Genomic DNA, 20,970 nt, shown 5'->3' on the forward strand with positions numbered 1-20,970 from the left:
GATATAAATTGATTCTCTAAAACTACCAGACTTTTATATATTACTTAGTACCTCTGGACTAGAAAACACTTCAGAAGTCTAATTCATACAATTTGGGGCCAAAAGTACTTACATATTTTTTTTTAATAGTAAAACATTCTGGGAGGTATGTTAAAAAAATGTCTAATTTTTTAAATTAGCGATACTTTTATGTTGAGAGACATGTTAAGATATACTTACTGCTTATCTGTCCACAGCAATCAATCCAGAAGTATAAGATCAACATTTAACCAACGAGAAAAAAAAAAAATACTGCTACATCAGCTGATTTTTCTCTCTTTGAATTTAATGAGTTTACATCAAAAAATTAGGTAGTCATTTTACATTTAAGGAATAAAAATCTTTTTTAAAAAAAAAGCAATACAAAGAGTGAGAGGATTTTAACCAAGTCTACATTTCTTTTTGCTATAGTTTTTAACAATTCATCTCATCATATTACAATGTGCAAATGCATTTGCAGCACCCGGTACAATCATGACACTAAATTTATGGAAGTACATTGTTACTAATGGCCCTCAGAGGAAACTGATTTACCTTCTATTAAAAACTCTGCTATATATAAGCATTACATAATAATGCTATTTCACCACCATTTGTCACAAGAACCATCACCAAAGTTTTCTGGAAATGAGTCCACACACAAATTAAATATTTAAAAGGTGAAATGTTCCTTATTTTAACTTCAGCAAGATCTTTCTTTTTCATTGTTAAGAAACACTTTAATAGTTTTAAAGTAAAAGCTGTTAAGAGTAGAGTCCAGATAGCTAAAACTGTACTCCTGAGTTCAAACTTACAGATAAGTCTTTTGTAAATAGTTCTCAATAAAATATCCTCCCTCCCCAGCCCCCTGCCCAAATCTTGAATTTTTTCTTACAAAACTTTGGTCAAGAGTAGAAATATATCCAGGCAGATATGTATGCCATATGATAGCAAGAACCATAAAGCCCAACTAATGACTTTGGGTTTTAGAAATAGAAGGCAATTAAAATGTACTCAAAGTTACATTAAGAAAAGCTTTCACTGGGTAATATTGAAACAGTCACAAAGGTTAAGAAAATACTGATATCAAAGTACAAATGACTACAATGTTAAAATAGACAAAAACTACTATACAAGAGCCTCTTTTAAAATTAAAAATAAAGAACACAACACATGAGTCAGGACTGTTTTCCTGTTCTACTCATAAATTTTAGTCTTTATATTCAGAGGGTCGGTTATGTGGACATCTAGTAGAGTTTCTTATGACATCTGATGAAGTCTCATTCCAACTTCAGGCAGTGGCTCTTCCCTGAAGAACCTCTTGATTTTGGTCACATCTTGGTCACTGTACAATTTCAAAGTAGTGCAGTATCGCCATGATGTGCTGAGGCATGAAGACATATCCTGTGTACAGTGCCATCCCCACGACGGAAACCAGCATGGAATCTGAGTTGTAGTTAAGGAAACTTCATTTAATTTACTTTTTCTCAGTTTATCCAAAACTAAATCCCCAAACGTTTTCAACAATTGTTCTGTGTGGAAGTACCCATCCATTTAATGCTTTCTCATACCTACCAAGTATTTATAAAGAACAAATAACTATAATTATAGCCACTAACCTTAACTATGCCTGACACCATTCTGTTTTTTAAGCTCATTTTGTCTTCACCGTCACCTTACATGGTGCGTACTATTATTCTCCCTATTATATTTCAAAACATCAGGCTGCTTAAAATGAAGCAGAGAAAGTGACTCTGTTCAATCTAAGAAACAGAAATGTATAGGAATAAAATTGTACAGTATTTAATGACTGCAAAATGTCTACAAGCTTGAACAATAAGTCTTGTCTGATCCAAGAATTTTAGAATTATTTAAACTAGAATGTGGCTAACATATTGGCTTTAGAGCCAAAGACAAGATCAATCATATACTAGTGACATAAACTGATAATAGCTGCGACTATTAAACATTTATTATTATTATTATCACTAAACTTTGCAACAACATCAAATAAAAGTCACCTTGATAACCTAAACCATAAACATTCTGCACTGCGGTCTGTTCTCCGCATTCCAAAAGGAATGTAAACTGTATAGGGGGCTTCCCTGGTGGCACAGTGGTTAAGAATCCACCTGCCAATGCAGGGGTCATGGGTTCGAGCCCTGGTCTGGGAACATCCCACATGCCGCAGAGCAACTAAGCCCATGCGCCACAACTACTGAGCCTGCACTCTAGAGCCCGTAAGCCACAACTACTGAAGCCTGCATGCTGCAACTACTGAAGCCCGCGCGCCTAGAGCCTGTGCTTCACAACAAGAGAAGCCATAGCAATGAGAAGCCCTTGCACTGAAAAGAAGAGTAGCCCTGCTCCCCAGAACTAAAGAAATCCCGCACACAGCAACAAAAACCCAACGCAGCCAAAATTAAATAAAAATAAAAATAAAAAAATTTATAAAAAATAAATAAACTGTATATATGCAAGTCAACAAGGAGCCCTCCTCTTGGGTCACACGAAATACTGCTAACAAAAATTATGTAAAGGGCTTCCCTGGTGGCGCAGTGACTGAGAGTCCGCCTGCCAATGCAGGGGACACGGGTTCGTGCCCAGGTCCGGGAAGATCCCACATGCCGCAGAGCAGCTGGGCCCGTGAGCCATGGCCGCTGGGCCTGCGCGTCCGGAGCCTGTGCTCCGCAATGAGAGAGGCCACAACAGTGAGAGGCCCGCGTATCGCAAAAAAAAAAATTATGTAAAACCTGAGGGCTTTTTGCTTTGCAGAGTCATGCTAAGGGGAATAACTACTTCTGAACTGGGACTGTGTTTTATGCATTCATTCATTCATTCATTCATATTCTCTCTCTCCCCTCCTCCCCCGCCTCCTGTCTTACATACCTTCAGCTCTACATACTAGTAGTTCTATAATACCTTACATACCTTTAAGAGAATATAGGGTTTAAATAAACAATGTGCTTACTACCAGCTAATATTTGTATAACAGTTTAGTTGACAAACCTCTTTTATGTATTATCTTGCTTGACCTTTACGGCTTTCCTGTGAAATGTTTATTCACTAGTACTCATCAGAGACTGACAAAACACTGAGGGGACTTGTCCAGGGTCACACACGAAGCTGTCTTTAGAGCCACAGCTCAAACCTGACTCAGACCCTAAGTTCATTCCCCTCATCTGGCAAACATGGGTGAAAAGTCTCCCATAATAATTTTTTTTGAAATGAAATTAAAATCATAATGATTTGGGGACTTCCCTGGTGGTCCAGTGGTTAAGACTCCACGCTCCCAATGCAGGGGGCACAGGTTCGATCCCTGGTCAGGGAACTAGATCCCACATGCCACAACTAAAGACCTGGCACAGCCAAATAAATAAATAAATATTTTTTAAAAAACAAGATTCCCACATGCTGCACAGCACGGCCTTAAAAAAAAAAATCATATTGATTTTATAGTGGGACTTTACAGTCTTCATGGGAGAGGTCAGCCTGCATTCAGTCTTAGCTTTTAAGCTAAGGTTGGTCAAGTGTGGGTCCCGAGGTGGGGAGGGCAAGTGCTTGCTGATTAACAACCATTATTTGGTGATTTACATTTTTCTGGGGGGTAGGAGGAGCAGCTGGGTGAGGGGTAAGGGGGTTAGGAGGAAGGGCCTTGGTGACAGGGAGACGGCCACAGTGGACATTCTTAGGCCTTCAGTGTCCCTCACAGTGCCCAGAATAGTGACCGGGACAATTTGGACACAGGGATATCCTGAAGCGGGATTTATGAAGATGGACAGGACTTTGGAAATGGGTCACTGCATATGGCGGCAGAGGCCAGTGTCACATCTGCGGCGAAAGCAATGACCCTGTTGGGGGTACCTGGGTTGGTGCTGCTCTCCCTGTGAAGAACTTCACAAGAGGGAGGGTGTTTGCAGGAAGGAGATGTGCACTGGTAGAGGTGCAGACGTCAGATGTGGGTAGTTCTCCTATTACCATTTTTTTTTTTTTTTTTTTTTTTTTTTTTTTTTTTTTTTTTTCGGGTGGTTGTTTTCCTCCCCGTTTTGGCCTCTCCCGTTGCGGAGCACAGGCTCCGGACGCGCAGGCTCAGCGGCCATGGCTCACAGGCCCAGCCGCCCCGCGGCCACGGGCTCTAGTCGTGCGGGCTTCAGTAGTTGTGGCTCGCAGGCTCCAGGGACAGGCTCAGTAGTCGTGGCTCACGGGCCTAGCTGCTCCGCAGCATGTGGGATCCTCCCGGACCGGGGCTCGAACCCGTGTCCCCTGCATTGGCAGGAAGACTCTCAACCACTGCACCACCAGGGAAGCCCTATGACCATTTTTTTAATTTACTTTTTAGCCTCCCTTAATCCAGTTCTTTCTTAAACAACCACCTTGTATTCACCACTTAATTTCTTTAAAAAAAAAAAAAAAAAGTACAAACTTGCTGCTTCCATATCATTACTCATCACCCACACAACCATCTGCCTTCTACCTCTCCAGGCTATAGACACTACTCTCAGGGCACCGACGACCTCCTATCAAATCCAATGGCTCTCTGAATTGACACTATTTTCATCTTTCCTCTTCAAAACTCCTTCAACTCTGGGCTGAGGTACTTCTCTGGTGCTTTCCTCCCTTCTCTCGCACCATTTTCCTAGTTCACTGGCTCTTTTTCCCTGTCTGCCACTAATGTGTAAGATGATTAGAGTTAATTTTGTGCTTTTCTCCCAAACATCCACTCCAGCCCTCCTGCTAGTACAGCAGCCATGCTCTTTGGGTGGGCCTAACCCTATCCCAACTCCAGGGATAAGCCCTGACTGATATGAACCAGTTAAGATCTTCTCTTTTTAACAGTGCCCACCCCCCAAACCTGATCAACCAGATCAAAGTTGAGGAGTTCTGCCAGGAATCCAGGAACACGGATTCTCCTTCTAGAATATGCAGTTTGCTGAAAGAATCCTGGAATCACTGGAGTCACTTTGCCTCCATAAGGAAATCAAAACTCTGGAACAAAGTTGACAGATGAAGGTGGTGGAACAAAAATAATCGCAGAAAAATGGAGCTAGAACACTGATCAAATGACCTGAGGCCCACCCTACCACTGGATTTTCAGATACATAAGCCAATAAATACGCCCTTTACCCATAAACCACCTTTAGATATTCTTTGTCATACTTGCAGTTGAAAGGATTCTAAATGATAAATGGAGTTCCCAATGATTTGTCTTGGGCCTACACACACTTATAACTTAAACAACCACCTTAATGTTGTTGACCTGACCCCACCTTCTATACTGCAGACAAGTATTTCCTATGATACTGGACATTTCCACCTATGACAGGCTTAAATCCACAGAGCCAAAACTGAACTCATTAACTTGCTCCAAAATTATTTCTTCCTATATGTCCTATTTTTCCAACGATTTGAAAATAGTTGACACACTATCTGATATAACTGTAAATTAACTATTTGCCTAGTCACTCAATCTAGAAATTGCTTTGATTCCTTCTCCCCAAATTCAAATTATTTAAGACTTCTCCATTCTTTCCAACCACAACAAATGACTTTTATCTCATGTTCCCCTACCCTTATCAATGATAAATGATTGAGGTACTTATCATTCCTCACTTAATCGCTTAAAAGCTCCCACTTTAGGCCTCTGGCTATTTTCCAAGTCTCTCTTTACTAGAGTTATCCTTTTAAAATGCATGCTTCCCAATGCCTCTAGGATAGCACTTGGAATTCTAAGCCAAGCACCTGAGGACCTTTCCAATCTAGCTCAAGTACCTGGTCTTAGGTTGGAGTGCAAGAAAGTAGACAAGAATTGAGAGGCTGGAACAGGGATTCTTGTATATGTTATTCTGAAGGGAGTTTTATCAGAAGGGGAGTGAGCAGAACAGAACAGAGCAGGGGGAAAAGCTGAGGAGGTTCAGGAGCTCAGCTCCCACAGGGCGCTCTGGAGCATGAATTGTACCACATGTTGGTGTTGCTTTGAGGCAACAGGCCTGATCTTTTGTATCCCTTAATCTGTCAATCACTGGCTGTAGACAGGCTGAGGAAAAACCACCTGGGCAAGACAGCTGCCTTGGCCAAGGGCAATAGTCTGGAGAAGGGGGAAGCTAGAAGGCAGTAACAGACAACACTCCCAGCAGTGAGGGAGAAGCTGGCAAAGGGGATCAAGGTGGGGACCAAAAGCATCTACAGTTGACCCTTGAACAATATGGGTTTGAACTGCACAGGTCCACTTATACGTGGATTCTTTTCAATAAATACCTACTACAGCACTACACAATCCACAGTCGGTTGAATCTGCAGATGTGGAGCCACAGATACAGAGGGTCCGACCATAAAAAGTTATACTCAGATTTTCAACTATGCAGGGGTCAGCACCCCTAACCCCTGCTTGTTCAAGGGTCAACTGTACCATGCTGCTTTTCCATCATACCTCCCAACACTCCAAATCATCCCCCAACAAACACACATCCTACTCATGCCATATTACACGAGTCTCAGAAAACAATGTTCTATATTTTCATACTGCTCTGCCTTTGATTACGGCTTAATAATGTGACTAAGGATAACAGCAGTGGCAGCTTTCATTTTGTCTAGTGTGCGCACGGCACTGTGTTAAGCCTTTCAGTAATATCCCGAAATCAGAGTAAGCAATGGAGCCAATTCCAAACCAAGTCAAACTCCTAAAATGTGTTCTTAACCATTACACTATAATATCTTCCTATGTACGAAAAGTCCTATTCCTCCAAGTAAAACCTAAACATTCTTAGAGCTCAGCTAGTCATCTCCTCTCGTATGAGGCTCTCCCTAGCACTCATACTTTTTCTATTCTTACCCCAATGTCCTGGCAGAATTAACTATTCCCTAATGCTCATCAAGTTCTTCACTCATATCACACAGTGCTTATCACCTGACATTACCTATTTGTAGATGTACTGATATTTATCTCATCCAGATTATCAACTCCTTGAACACAAGAACAATGTCTAATCATTTTTGTATCTCCAACATCTAACGTAACACACGCTTAATAAATATTTGATGAATAAAGGAATTGCTTAAGAAACATTATTTGACTCTAGATTCACTGTGGTGCTTTCTACGTATTCCACATATTACTGTGACCAACAAACTCTAAAGTGACTACAGCAAAGAAAACCAAACTCTAAAGCAACTACAGCAAAGAAAACCAAAATCTGTTTCTAAGCAATACTATATTTTCAAGATGCTTTTTGGGTTTTCTTAACAGCTTTTATGTAAGACTTACGAATGTATACACAAAGCAAATGAAATGGTATAGTAATAATCTTCAGGTCATTGGCTCAAATTCAAGTAAGAATTACTAAAAACAGCCATTTGAATGATTATATTACATACTCTTTATGGCACTATAATTCTTCTATTTAGTATGGAGAATGTATCAGTTAACACGCATAAATTAGCTTAACAGAGATTGCTCTACTATAAGACAGGAATCTGAAACTTAGGCTCAATTTTGTGAACACTAAATTGTCAAACCTTTAATCTTTTATATGCATATAAAATCAGGACATCTTTCCAAGTGAAACAAGAACTTATCAAAACTTTTTTTTTTTCTTGGCCACTCCAAAGGAATGCAGGATCCTAGTTCCCCCACCAGGGATCGAACCTGTGCCCCCTGAAATGGAAGCGCAGTCTCTTAACCACTGGACCACCAGGGAAGTCCCCAGAACTTATCAAAACTTGAAAAGATGTTTTGCCTGGTTAAAATATTAGACATTAGAGTTCATGACTTTCTATAGCATTATGCTGTGATGCATACATGTGGAGTAATAACAAATAAATGGCAATTATATATGCTAAATTCAGGATAGCAGTTACTTAGTGGGGTGAAATGGGAAGAGGAAGAAGGGAGATCAAGTGAGAAGGGGCACAAAGGGTCTTCAAATGCATGTTTTTCTTCAGTAGTTGGTATGGGCACACTTTCATTATATTATTCTTTATGGGTTTTATACTGCATGCCTGAATAGTTAATAAGTCTTACTTATTTTTTTTAATAAGTAAGAACTGTAAAGGAAAATGGAACTGCATATAGGACTAGACTAAAAACTGTTTTATTTGAAGGATCTTTTTCCCTGGCAAAGTTTGGGTTAGGCATCACTGGATCTAATTCGCTACTAGGAAATAAACAGAAAATCTTAGCTCTCAGAAACAGAATAAACAGCTCTCAATTCTGACCAAGAAAACAGAAACTTACCAAAAGTCACTTGCACCTAGATGCAAATGCCAATTATTAGCTACTCAAAATAATAACAATAATAACATTAAACCTAACCTTTTACCCAGAGCCACTTATTAAATTTAACTTTTAATTCTATTTCCCTCAAAAAACAGTTTCTGTATTCTGATCCCACTTCTCCTATTTCCAGAATCACAATAATTAAATAAGCCTCTAAAAGTAAGTTTTCTATACAATTAAATTTCAAAATTATTCCACCAAATTATCCTAAAGCTCTCAACCATAACAGAATATTTATTACCGAAGTATAGTTGATTTACAATGTTTCAGGTGTACAGCAAAGCGATTCAGATATACATATATTCTTTTGTAGATTCTTTTCCATTATAGGTTATTACAAGATATTGATTATAGTTCCCTGTGCTACACAACAGGTCCTTGTTGTTGATCTGTTAATCCCAAATTCCCAATTAATCCCTCCGCCCCCAAATAAGAGACTATTTAAAACTGACTTAACTATACAGTGAAACTCATATTAAATGAACAAGTAAACAATGGGACCATGAGGAATTTCTACTAGCCTTAATAATCACCTTGCAAAACATGTAAAAAAGTGTCTTTTAATAAGTAACTTTCTACAAATGCAATTTAAGCAATTTTAGCCATGTAGCTGAAATAGCTCCAATACACTGAGTTGAATACTCCCTGAGATTATGCTTGGCACCATTCAAAATGGCAGTTTTATTGTGACATTTGCAAGGTTGGGGAACATGTGACCTTCATCTTCTTAGAAATGTTCTCACAAACAGAGCTAAACATACACCATTTAGAATATAACAGCTATTATTTGCTATCTGGGTACTTGAGTGGATCTCTCAATCCACTGCGTTCTTTAACACACCTCTCAAAGTTTAAAGTATCCTTGACACACTGTGAAGTTCAAGAAACAGATACTGGAATCACCATGGCACTGGAATAGAACCTAGGTTTGAGCTGCAATTCTGCCAATCCCTGGTTGTGTCAAAAACTCTATGATCACTAGTCTCCTTATCTGTGGTTTGGGGACACACAACACCTACCTTTCAGGGTTGATATAAAAATTTGTAATCAAATCTATTCTGCAACAAAAGGTAATATAATCTTTATTGAAATTATTGCTTGAGGGCTTGGGCACTTAACATTATGACCCAGACCTCTGTTTGGAAATTGCCCAAGGTCACCCTGCTATTAACTTGTTATTTATAGTATAATCCTAAGGCATCACAACCTCTCTGGACCTGAGTTTCTTCTCCATAAAATGAAATCCCTTCCTGGATGAATGTTAGGATCCCACTTGCTTGGAGATTTAAGCACCACTTCTCAATCATCCTTAATGTAATCTTCTTTTTGAGATACCAGGCGTGCGCGCGCGCGCACACACACACACACACACACACACACACACACACAGAAAATGTAAATATTCAGTGTTATATAATACACATATATTGGAAGGTAATACACAAAGTGATAGAGTAATCTTTCCATTTACCAAGCCCTTACTGCTGTTTGTATAAGTATCAGCAGCTGTACCAAGATTAATCACATTTATGTTTTAGAGGGGGGACCATGATTCAAGAAATATAGAATAAAGCTAGTGAAATCCAGACTATAACAAACCAAAAACCTCAAAAATTAGAAAATATGTATTTTCTGTTTTATGTGTATGTAACTGTCTCTACCACTGAATTTTAAGTGCTTGAGAGTGAACGCCTCGGCTGCTCTTTGTTTTCAGTTGTAGTGTTTTGTTAGACAAAGCAGGCACTTCATCAACCATTCAAGAACTGAGCAGATAATGTGCCAGGATTGTGCAGGCACTGCCGATAATTGTTTGTTCAAGGGCTGAGTGAACAATCAGAGGTTATTTATAACCTGGACATAACATAAATATTTTATGGGTCCAACAGATTAAAAAGCAAATAGATGTGAAACCATATATCTGTGTGCTGTTTCCTGTTTTCTTTTACAGGGATCCCCAGCTAATCATGAGCTGATAAGTTCCCAGTTAGACAGGAAAAAAAAAAATAAAGACTTTTTGCCCATACAAGGGATTGGCCATCCCCAGTCCTTTTCCCAGCAACTTAAAAAAAAGAGGAAATGCTTTAAAGTTAAATACAGTACATCAGAAGTAAGACCACGGTAACTAACATTTCCTGCCCTAACCAGTAACCCAGTACTATCACCACCTACCTTAGCAACCTATTCGCAAGACTTTGGAGAAACCAAAAGAAGCTCCTCATAGGGAAAAGGGCAGGGGCCTTTGTTCCAGTGGGTATGATTTATTCCTCTTCACTAGTCTAATTTCAATGTTTTCAGTCTCTGATGGCCCTGGTCACATCAAAAAACAAAGCTAAAATGTTATCTAAAACAATCCAATCGTCTATTAGTCAAATTCCTTTTGTAAAACTAACTCTAAAAAGCTACTTTTATCCTCAGAAATATTCAAAAGTTTTGATAAATTCAATTTTTTTAAGAAACCATCTTAATGAAAAAAGAAAACAAAGTATCTGACAAAGTATTACCATAGGCTGTTTGGTGAAAAGCCATCAAAGCTCTAAGGGAAAGCACGTGTCAGTTGCTGAATGATGCTCCAAAAAGGACTCTTTCTTATTACTACAGGTTTTGTCCCTTGACCTCGAAAAACTAGAGACCATCACCAAAAGAAATGTTAAGAAAGCTTATTTGGGGACTTCCCTGGTGGTCCAGTGGTTAGGACTCCATGCTTTCACTGCCGAGGGCACAGGTTCAGTCCCTGGTTGGGGAACTAAGATCCCGCAAGCTGTGTGGCACGGCCAAAAATTAAAAAAAAAAAAAATGAAAGCTTATTTTTACCAAATATATCACTTTTGATGCTTTCCTAGTTGCCATAAATGAAAGCAAGTAGAAGATAATGATATGGTTATAGTCCTGAGTAAGTCAGCCAATTTGATATTCTTGGGCCATAGTAAAGGATATCACGTCAGCATCAGAGGTTACTGTTAGCAAGCAAAACCCATTCTCTGAGCTTTCTGTAGTGTTGGTCATACTTAAGTATGGAAATTGATTTTAGAACAGCTTGATGACAAACTCTTTAAAAACTAAACAAACAAAAAAGTCTGCTGCTGAAACCAGCAATGATCATGTTCAACTCTGAGCTGAAATTCTAGAAATGGTTTGTAGCTCTGAACCCAGAGACACCAAGGCTATGTATCGCTATATGTCTTTATAATTAGAGCTTCTATTAATCACATGAAGACCTGAAGTCCCAGGGTCAAGGGGGAAAAAATTACCTGTCTGCTCTAAAATATAATCTGTTCTGCTATAACACATTTCTGGAACATCAATTAACCCATATATGACTAGGATATCACAGGAGCTGCATGGTTTCATATGGGATTTTTTGTAAATTAGGAGAGCCAGATTATGAGGAAAGAATTATAATCTTCAGCAAGAAACATCCCTCAGCTCAGTGGCTACAGTCCTGTTAGCTCTATTTTAAGAAAATTAAAAATTAGCATCTGTACCTGGGCTCCCTCTCCAGAAAGGTACACCTCCAGGCTAGCACAGCTCCCAACTAATGGCAGGATTACACTGCCTCCTGCATCTCCTCGACGGCAGCCCACACCATCTCCATCACTTCAGCAGTTCCGGTCAACTCTGTCCATGCATTTTTAATGTCCCCTGGGGCAGCGCCCAGCCTGCCTGCCCAGGATATCCAAGTTGTCCCCCAAGATGCCAATCATTGTTTTCATTAGCACCTGCTTATGAAACTGCATAGATTTTGAGGGGCTAATGATATTTTCCCATAAACTCTTTTATTTGAGAATTTTTCAGGAACGCATACAACACGATGGCCAAAATTCCTGTATTAGTAGTAATTCTACTTTTCATAACTATTGATCATAAATACAATACTGTCTTTCTATCATTCCATAACTACTATTTTTTTTATTATTATTGTTTCTGGCTGCATTGGGTCTTTGTGCTGTGCGCGGGCTTTTCTCTGGTTGCAGCGAACAGGGGCTACTCTTGGTTGCGGTGCATGGGCTTCTCATTCTGGTGGCTTCTCTTGTTGCGGAGCATGGGCTCTAGGAGTATGGGCTTCAGTAGTTGTGGCACCTGGGCTCAGTAGTTGTGGCTTGCGGGCTCTACAGCGCAGGCTCAGCAGTTGTGGCACACAGGCTTAGTTGCTCTGCGGCATGTGGGATCTTCCCGGACCAGGGATTGAATCTGCGTCCCCTGCACTGGCAGGTGGACTCTCAACCACTGCACCACGAGAGAAGCCCCCATAACTACTGTTTTTTAAGCATTCCAATTCATGAAAAGTATATATCCTCTCTTAAGTAGATCTTTTAGAACATAGAGTTTTAATTATTAAAATTGAGCATTGGGGTTTTTTTTAATCTAAAGAATTTACCTTCAACTTCCCTGGTGGCGCAGTAGTTAAGAATCCGCCTGCCAATGCAGGGGACACGGGTTCGAGCCCTGGTCCGGGAAGATCCCACATGCCCCAGAGCAACTAAGCTCCTGCGCCACTACTCCTGAGCCTGCGCACTAGAGCCCATGAGCCACAACTACTGAGTCCACGCGCCACAACTACTGAAGCCCACGCGCCTAGAGCCTGTGCTCCGCAACAAGAGAAGCCACCGCGATGAGAAGCCTGCACACCACAACGAAGCGTAACCCCACATTCTGCAAATAGAGAAAGTCCATGCACATCAACTATGACCCAACCCCAACGTAGCCAAAAAAAAAAAAAAAAAAAAAGAATTTATCTTATCCTTGCTCCTAAGCACCACAAATGTTACAACAATCAAACCCTGAGCCGGGGTGTGGGGTGGAGGAGGTCACAAGATCTTTAAGAATATGAAGCAGTGGAGACAGGATCCACATTCAGCTCTACTGAAAAATCACTGGTATCACATGCAGAAACACTGCAGATCATCTGTATGTGCTTTGTCCCCACTGCCATCAACCTCCCATGACTTTCCCTGACATCCTAGTACAGATCACCTAGTTCTTGTGTAGCATAGTTTTTTTCTTCCACCTTTCCTGAAAGAAAAGTACTTTTTCCTACTAAAGAAAAAGTTATAATATCCTAAGGAGTACAGACAAGGGATAGTCTAACATTCTCACACAGCCAGCCAAATATCCAGGCAGTGTCAAAGGGGCTAGAGCAGCTGTTTTCAAACTAAAGCACAGGAGCCCTGGAGGAACAAGACTTTTCAGAGGATTAGAATCGGTTAAGGGGAATCAGTTTACAAATCTTCAGCTTCCAGTGTACTCTCTCCTCAAGCTGATCTGAGAACTGTGATCTGCTAGTTCTCCTTCCCATCCCCCCCACCTTACAACCTCACTTCTCTCACTTTACTTCCAGAATCTTACAATTACCCATTTCCCCAGGGTATAAAATAACCTCTGGGACAGCAAACAAAGGAATAGTAACTAACTTACATTGTACTTTATTTCGTTCGGGTAACAGACTCCTGGCACAGCTCCAAACCTCACCTATCTATCCATCTAATAATGTGACTTTGGAAATGAGACACCTTTGCAATCTGGGCCCCGCAAAATGCCTCCAGCAAGGAGGATGGTGAGAGGGGCCGTTCTGCCATCACTGAGGTAGTGACCGGAGAATCCACTGTCAACATTCACGAGCGCACCCATGGAGTGCGTTTCAAGAAGCGTGCCCCTCAGGCACTGAAAGAGATCCAGAAATCTGCCATGAAGGAGATAGGAACTCCAGATGTGCACAGTGACAACAGTTTCAACAACGCTGTCTCGGCCAAAGGGTTATGGAATGTCCCATACTGTATCCACGTGTGGTTGTGAGGTTGTCCAGGAAACGTGAAGCTGAAGATTCACCAAACAAGCTCTACACGTTGGTTACCTAAGTACCTGTCACCACTTTGAAAAACCTGCAGTCAATGTGGATGAGAACTAACCACTGATTGTCAAATAAAATTATAAAACAGCAACAACAAAAAATGAGACAGGACTGAAGGTGTTTACATAACAAGTATTTGAACAGAAAAATGACACTGAGCTTTTTCTGACAGAAATTAAGACTGATTTTGCCTATTTGGCTTCACAGTGAGGACCAGCTTTGTCATTTCAGGTCATGTGATGAATGTGTTCTATGAATTGTATAAGAAAAAAATTATAGTTTTAAGGTTTTAGCAAAAACACAATAATTTTTAAAAAGCAAAAAATTAAATCTTTTGTAATTGTCTAAATTTACTATGAAAGATTTCAGATGTCAACTTAAATGAGTGAGAGGATACACAGTATGTGCTTTTTGTTCTTTTAGGGAATGCACAAATGAAAAGTCTGAATACCACTGGGCTGGAGGGTTGGAAGTATTAATTTATCAGTTACAGAGACCTCCCTGGCGGTCCAGTGGTTACGACTCCACACTTCCACTGCACAGGGCTCCGGTTTGATCCCTGGTCGGGGAACTAAGTAAGATTCCGCATGCTGCACAACTCAGCTACAAAAAAAATTTTTTTTAATTAAAAATAAAATAATTTATCAGTTACAGTTATTCCTAGCTCAGCTTTCCTCATTTAGCCCTCCCTGGTAATGGAAAACTGCATTCATTTCTACAAAAGGAAGATCAAATGAAACGGCATAGGGCGTCCTTGTTGGCGCAGTGGTTAAAAATCCTCCTGCCAGTGCAGGGGACACGGGTTGAAGCCCTGCTCCGGGAAGATCCCACATGCCGCGGAGCAACTAAGCCCGAGCACCACAACTACTGAGCCTGCCCTCTAGAGCCCGTGAGCCACAACTACTGAGCCCGAGTGCCACAACTACTGAAGCCCACGCACCTACAGCCCATGCTCCGCAATAAGAGAAGCCACCACAATCAGAAGCCTGCGCACCGCAATGAAGAGTAGCCCCTGCTCGCCCCCCACCCTCGCCGTCTATGCGCAAAGACACAATGCAGCCAAAAATAAATAAATAAAATTATAAAAAATAAATAAATAAAATAAACTGTCAAACATGTTAATTACTCTAGTATATTCACAGGTGAAGAAAAATCCTTCTCAATTCTAGCTTTAAGCATTTGAGGATACAGCGAAAATCTGAGAAAATAACTTAGTCGCTACTGAAAAGAACATACAGCTTAAAATGTAGCGCTGGGGAGGGGGAGGGGCAACATAGGGGTAGGGGAGTGGGAGATACAAACTATTGGGTGTAAGACAGGCTCAAGGATATATTGTACAATGCAGGGAATATAGCCATTATTTTGTAACAACTGTAAATGGAAAGTAATCTTTAAAGTTGTATAAATTTTTTTTAATTTAAAAAAAAGGAATGCTTTTTTTTTTTTTTTTTTTTTTTTGCGGTACACGGGCCTCTCACTGTTGTGGTCTCTCCCGTTGCAGAGCACAGGCTCTGGATGCGCAGGCCCAGCGGCCATGGCTCACGGGCCCAGTCACTCCGCAGCATGTGGGATCTTCCCGGACCGGGGCACGAACCCGTGTACCCTGCATCGGCAGGCGGACTCTCAACCACTGCACTACCAGGGAAGCCCAGGAATGCTTTTTTTCATTATCATTCAAACCCTATCTCAATCCAAAATATCTACCTTTGCTTCTACCCTTGCCTCCTCCAGCCACCCTTAATTTATTCCAAATCCTGCAACCAAAGTAAACCTTTTCAGACTTAAAAAGCCAGACTGGATCACTCCTCTATCAAACTTTCCAAGAGTACCTTTTTTTTTTTATTTTTATAAATTTGTTTATTTATTTATGGTTGCATTGGGTCTTCGTTGCTGCATGCAGGCTTCCTCTAGTTGCAGCGAGCGGGGGCTACTCTTCATGGCGGTGCGCGGGCTCAGTAGTTGTGGCTTGCGGGTTCTAGAGTGCAGGCTCAGTAGTTGTGGCACACGGGCTTAGTTGCTCCACGGCATGTGGGATCTTCCCAGACCAGGGCTTGAACCCGTGTCCCCTGCATTGGCAGGCAGGTTCCCAACCACTGCGCCACCAGGGAAGCCCAAGAGTACGCTTTTTTACCAAAATTAAAGTCCTTACAAAGACCTCCAGGGCCTCCAAAGAGTCTGACCTCACCGCCTAGGACTCTCCCGCACACTCACTCTGCACTAGCCATACCTGCCTCAGTGATGGCCTTCATCCATGCCAGGCAGGCTCTGGACTCAGGGACTTTGCAATGGCTAGTCCCTCTGCCAGCTCTGCTCTTCCCTCAGATTTCTACCCTGCTAACTCCCTCACCTCCTTTATCTTTTTACTCAAACATGCTTTTGCAATGAAGCCTCTCCTGATATCCTCTTTAAAAACAGTAACTCCATCCCATCCACACATTTCTTATCCCCCTGACCTACATATCTGTTTTCCATAATGCTTACCACCTAACATACTATATATTTCACTTTTTTTTTTTTTTTTTTGGTAACACCTCGCTGCCTGCAGGATCTTAGTTCCCTGACCAGGGATCAAACCCATGCCCCCTGCAGTGGAAGCACAGAGTCCTAACCACTGGACTGCCAGGGAATTCCCACTATATATTTCACTCATTATCAAAGTTTCCCAAGGACAGGGAGCTCTGTCTCATGTGCTCACTGATACATCACAAGCATCTAGGCCAGCATCTGGCACAAGGTACGCACAGAAGTGTCTGTTCAATTAAAAAACAGGGGCTTCCCTGGTGGCGCAGTGGTTGAGAGTCCGCCTGCCGATGCAGGGGACGCGGGTTCGTGCCCCGGGCCGGGGGGATCCCACATGCCGCGGAGCGGCTGGCCCCCTGAGCCATGGCCGCTGGGTCTGCGCGTCCGGAGCCTGTGCTCCGCAACAAGAGAGGCCACAACAGTGAGAGGCCCGCGAACTGCAAAAAAAAAAAAAAAAAAAAAAGAGTAAAAAACAGTCTCAACCTGCTTTTTCAACTTTACTTCCCACCCACTCTGCCTTAAAGAATCCCTGCTCTAGCCAAGTCAGCCTGGCGCACTCACCATCCCAACACATCTCTGCACCCCAGTCCACACCTTCTCCCCACCTAGGAGAAAATAAAGCAAAGAACTCAAATACCTCCCTGAAAGTTCTCTGAGTCCACCATGCTCTTCCTCCCCTGCATCCCAAAGCACTCACTGCCCAGCTCTTTCAGCGGAATAACAAGGGGTGGGGCAGGGATCTACCTGAGAACATGTGTCAATTCTAATTTTTCCTGAACTTGGATCTAATTTCCTTGAAGAAATGAAGTCCATCTTCTTGGAAACTTAGAACAGAACTCAGGATGTTGAAAACTTTTTAATTAAAATAAATTTTAAAACCCTGTTCCTAGGACTTTTTTTTCCCATTCAAAATGAAAAGAGCTTTGAGTCTCATGGGGAAAGGAAAAATGTATATTCCTGTGGTCTATTTTCCTACTTTATTAAATACAGTTAGTCCCCTTCAGTTCTACCATCTCCCACCTCCTCTCCCTTCTCCAGTAATTCTTCTTGGCTGTTCACTCAATGCCAGCCCCTGTATGCCAGCTGTTGTACTATACTACTGTACTTTTCAAGGTACCATATTGTAAGATTAAAAATGTTTTCTTTATTTTTTGTATTTGTTTTCTATTACAGTACAGTACTATGTAGCCAATTGTGTTAGTTGGGTACCTAGGCTAACTTTGTTGGACTTAACAAACAAATTGGACTTAACCAAATGCGCTCTCGGAACTCGTCTGTATGTAGGGGACTTATTGTATTTAAATGTCAGTGAGAAAAATGTCAGTGAGAAAACTGTTACTGGAGTTGAGTGACTCTACTCAAAAGGTATGAGCACCTCCCTTCATCTCCAGAACTCTCACTCCATGCCTAGGAGGCCCTACTGGAACAGATATGACCTCCTTTCCTACTAGTCACCCCCACTAACTCTACCCCAGACACACCAGCCACTCAGCTATCCCAGAAACAAGCCAGATACACTGGTGCTTCAGGGCATTCCTAGTTACTGCTCCTTCTGCCTGGAATGCTCGATCCTCTGGAATTTTTCCCCTGCTTAAATCTTTCTAAATGTCCCCTCCCTGACCACTCTAACTAAAAATCAAAGAACATGGACTCTTTCTTAGTTCCTATCCTCCTCTCCATTTTGTTTTTCCCCATAACAGCTATAACAATCTAATAATCTAATTTTTTACTTATTTATCTAGTGGGATTAGAATAAATATTTTTATCTGTTTTATTCACAGGTAAATCCCTACTATCTAGAATAGTATCTGGCAATTAGAAAGTATACAATACTTGTGGAATACAGAACTCAGCAAATGTACATGTTTTACAAATGAGCAGACAGAGCAATGCAAATTTCGTTAACATCTCCAAAATAAATCAAAGAAGTTCTTTCAATCTATAGCCTTTTCTACTTCTTTAAGTTTGAATTCTCTACAAGAACTGAATGTTGTTCATCAGGAACAGTCAAGTTCCAAAGCTACTCTAAAAGTGGTTTAAAATCAGTGCTTCTGCAATTTCTTTGAAATGACAAATCAACATATAAACAAATGTTTGTCATAAAAAAAAATGTTTGTCAAGCATTATTTGTGTGCCCAGCACTGTGGTTGAAAAAAAAAAAACTCTTTCCTTGAAGAGACATGGACTGTCTTTCAGGGGGAATGTAATTCCAAACATAAACCAAAAAAACTGCCTGCATTTTGCTTAAAATAAATACAAATATAAAATGTCATGGAAACATAAGAAGCCATTACAGAATAAACCTCTGTTTTTTTTAATTAAAAGAACAATGCTAAAATAACTTTTACTTATGCTTCCAATTATTTTAACAAAGATTTTTAATTTTCTAGCTCCCCTCAACAGCATGATTACAATGTTACCCAGTAAGGCACTACAGGGAGTGTCTCACTGGTTACAAAACATGTCTTGGTTACAAAACCTGGTCTTTTCCTTTCCCACTGATGGCTGCCAATAGGGAAAGGGGACTTTCGAAACATGTTAAAACTTCCCCTCCAGAGGTAGATGTCAACAGGTCCCAGCAGGTCTCCTTCAGGTTGGTTGCAAATCTCACTAGTGTGTGTGTGTGTTTTTTTTTTAATGAAATCATGTGGTCCCATAAACCAATGAGAAGTCAAAGGCTTCAAAGGCAAAAACCCACAGAGGTACTACATATCATTTCATAATTTATTCATAATTTATTTCTCCATCCCCCCCCCAAGAAAAACACGGAGGTATTTATGACACTATTACTATTGCAATATAATACAGAAAAACCTTAACACCACTGACACCATAGCATTTATCTATGTGCCAACAAAAACCTTTAAGAGTAAAATTATAGAGTGTAGACTCTGATAGTGGGGCACTACATTCAACTTCTGATTTAAAGAGTTTCAATTTAGCACAACATTGTTTATGTTTAAATTCACTTTTTAATAACTTTAACTGAGTCAAGAGGTGGTATATAGTTTAGTATACATTTTACAAGGATGACCTCATGAGCGCCAACCTATAGAACTCAGAGTGAAACTAAACTGCAGCTACAAGTAAATGGTGCAGGAAATTAGGGCATATGCTTCACATTCAGACTTTAAATCCAAACTCTGCATTCCGCTTCTTAAACTCCAGGTTTGGAAAGAAATGCCAACAATAATAAAACTAAATTTCCTTGTAAAGCAGCTAAGATGCCTCAAAGTGTTGAGGCAAAAGACTCAGCTTTGAGTACAATCCTATGCTATTTGTTCAATCCTATTTGTTCAAGACAAATAAACACACTTATTAAGGCTTGGAATGAAAGTACCTCAGTCACTCTACCACGTATTTGCAAAGTTGTTCTGAAGCTACTCCAAACTAAACCACACTGAAGACGAGAGGCCCTGCATGAAGCAAGCATGCTATATAAAATATTTGTTTCATATTGGCCCTCAAGTTTTTAAAAAAAGTTATCTCTCATTAGTATTTATTCTGCAAGAATAATATCAAGGGATGTCAACACAGACAAATGAAGACAGACTTCAGGAAGCCTCTCTTCACAACCTTGAGTTATTAATTGAAATTATGAAAGTTAGATGAGTTAAGATACAGGCAAAGCACTTAGCACAGTTGCTTGGCTGGTAGTAAATGCTCTATAGTCGTTAACGAGTAGTTATTAGCCATCTACGAAAGCACAGCTTCAAACACTATCTACAACTAACCACATATTCCTTTTCGGGCTCGACTGTTACGGACTGTGCAAACATCAAATTAATGAGTAGAACAGACTTTTTAAACCATCTTGAAGACCAAAAAGGGATGATTAACGAACTGCTTTCAAAAACTGTATTGGGATGCCATGAGCACAAATTCACAGCCTGACTTAAAAGCCGATAAACTGGTTAGCATTCTTATTAGGACCAAAGCCAGCTAAATCAGGGACAGCTAAAGGTCAAAAGCGTCCAAGCCGGGAGCGATTTGCTCCACTTACACGGTCCCTGCCTCCCACGGGAACAGGAGATTGAATCAAAGGCTGGCACGGCCGAAGTGCAGGCGAGGGCACACCAGGTAGACATCGCCCTAGGGGATCTCCTCCAGCAATAAAGGCGCTTCTACCTCGCTCCAGTGACTCACCGGCGACCTCAGATCTCAGAAGAGTTCTCGTCCCCCCCCCCCCAACCGCGGGAGCGCCACCCTCGGCCCCGATACCTCGGTCCCGCGTGCCCGCCGCGAAGAGGCGAGTCTGCGCGCGCAGTTCCCGCGGGGCCGCCTCTCCGCCCTCCCGCCGCCCTGCGCCCGCCAG

General features: G+C 41.1%; 1 protein-coding gene across 1 annotated transcript in view; it reads right to left on the minus strand.

The window, feature by feature from the left end:
* Positions 1-1,360: 1,360 nt before the first annotated feature.
* SPTSSA (serine palmitoyltransferase small subunit A) overlaps positions 1,361-20,970 on the minus strand; it is a 19,853-nt gene continuing 243 nt past the window's right edge. Inside the window, exon 2 of the mRNA XM_007453029.1 lies at positions 1,361-1,464. Within this exon, the coding sequence (XP_007453091.1) occupies positions 1,361-1,464 (104 nt within the window). The remainder of the gene's footprint in view (positions 1,465-20,970) is intronic.

Source organism: Lipotes vexillifer, unplaced genomic scaffold, assembly GCF_000442215.2.
Source record: "Lipotes vexillifer unplaced genomic scaffold, Lipotes_vexillifer_v1.1 scaffold88, whole genome shotgun sequence".
Taxonomy (NCBI): Eukaryota; Metazoa; Chordata; class Mammalia; order Artiodactyla; family Lipotidae; genus Lipotes; species Lipotes vexillifer.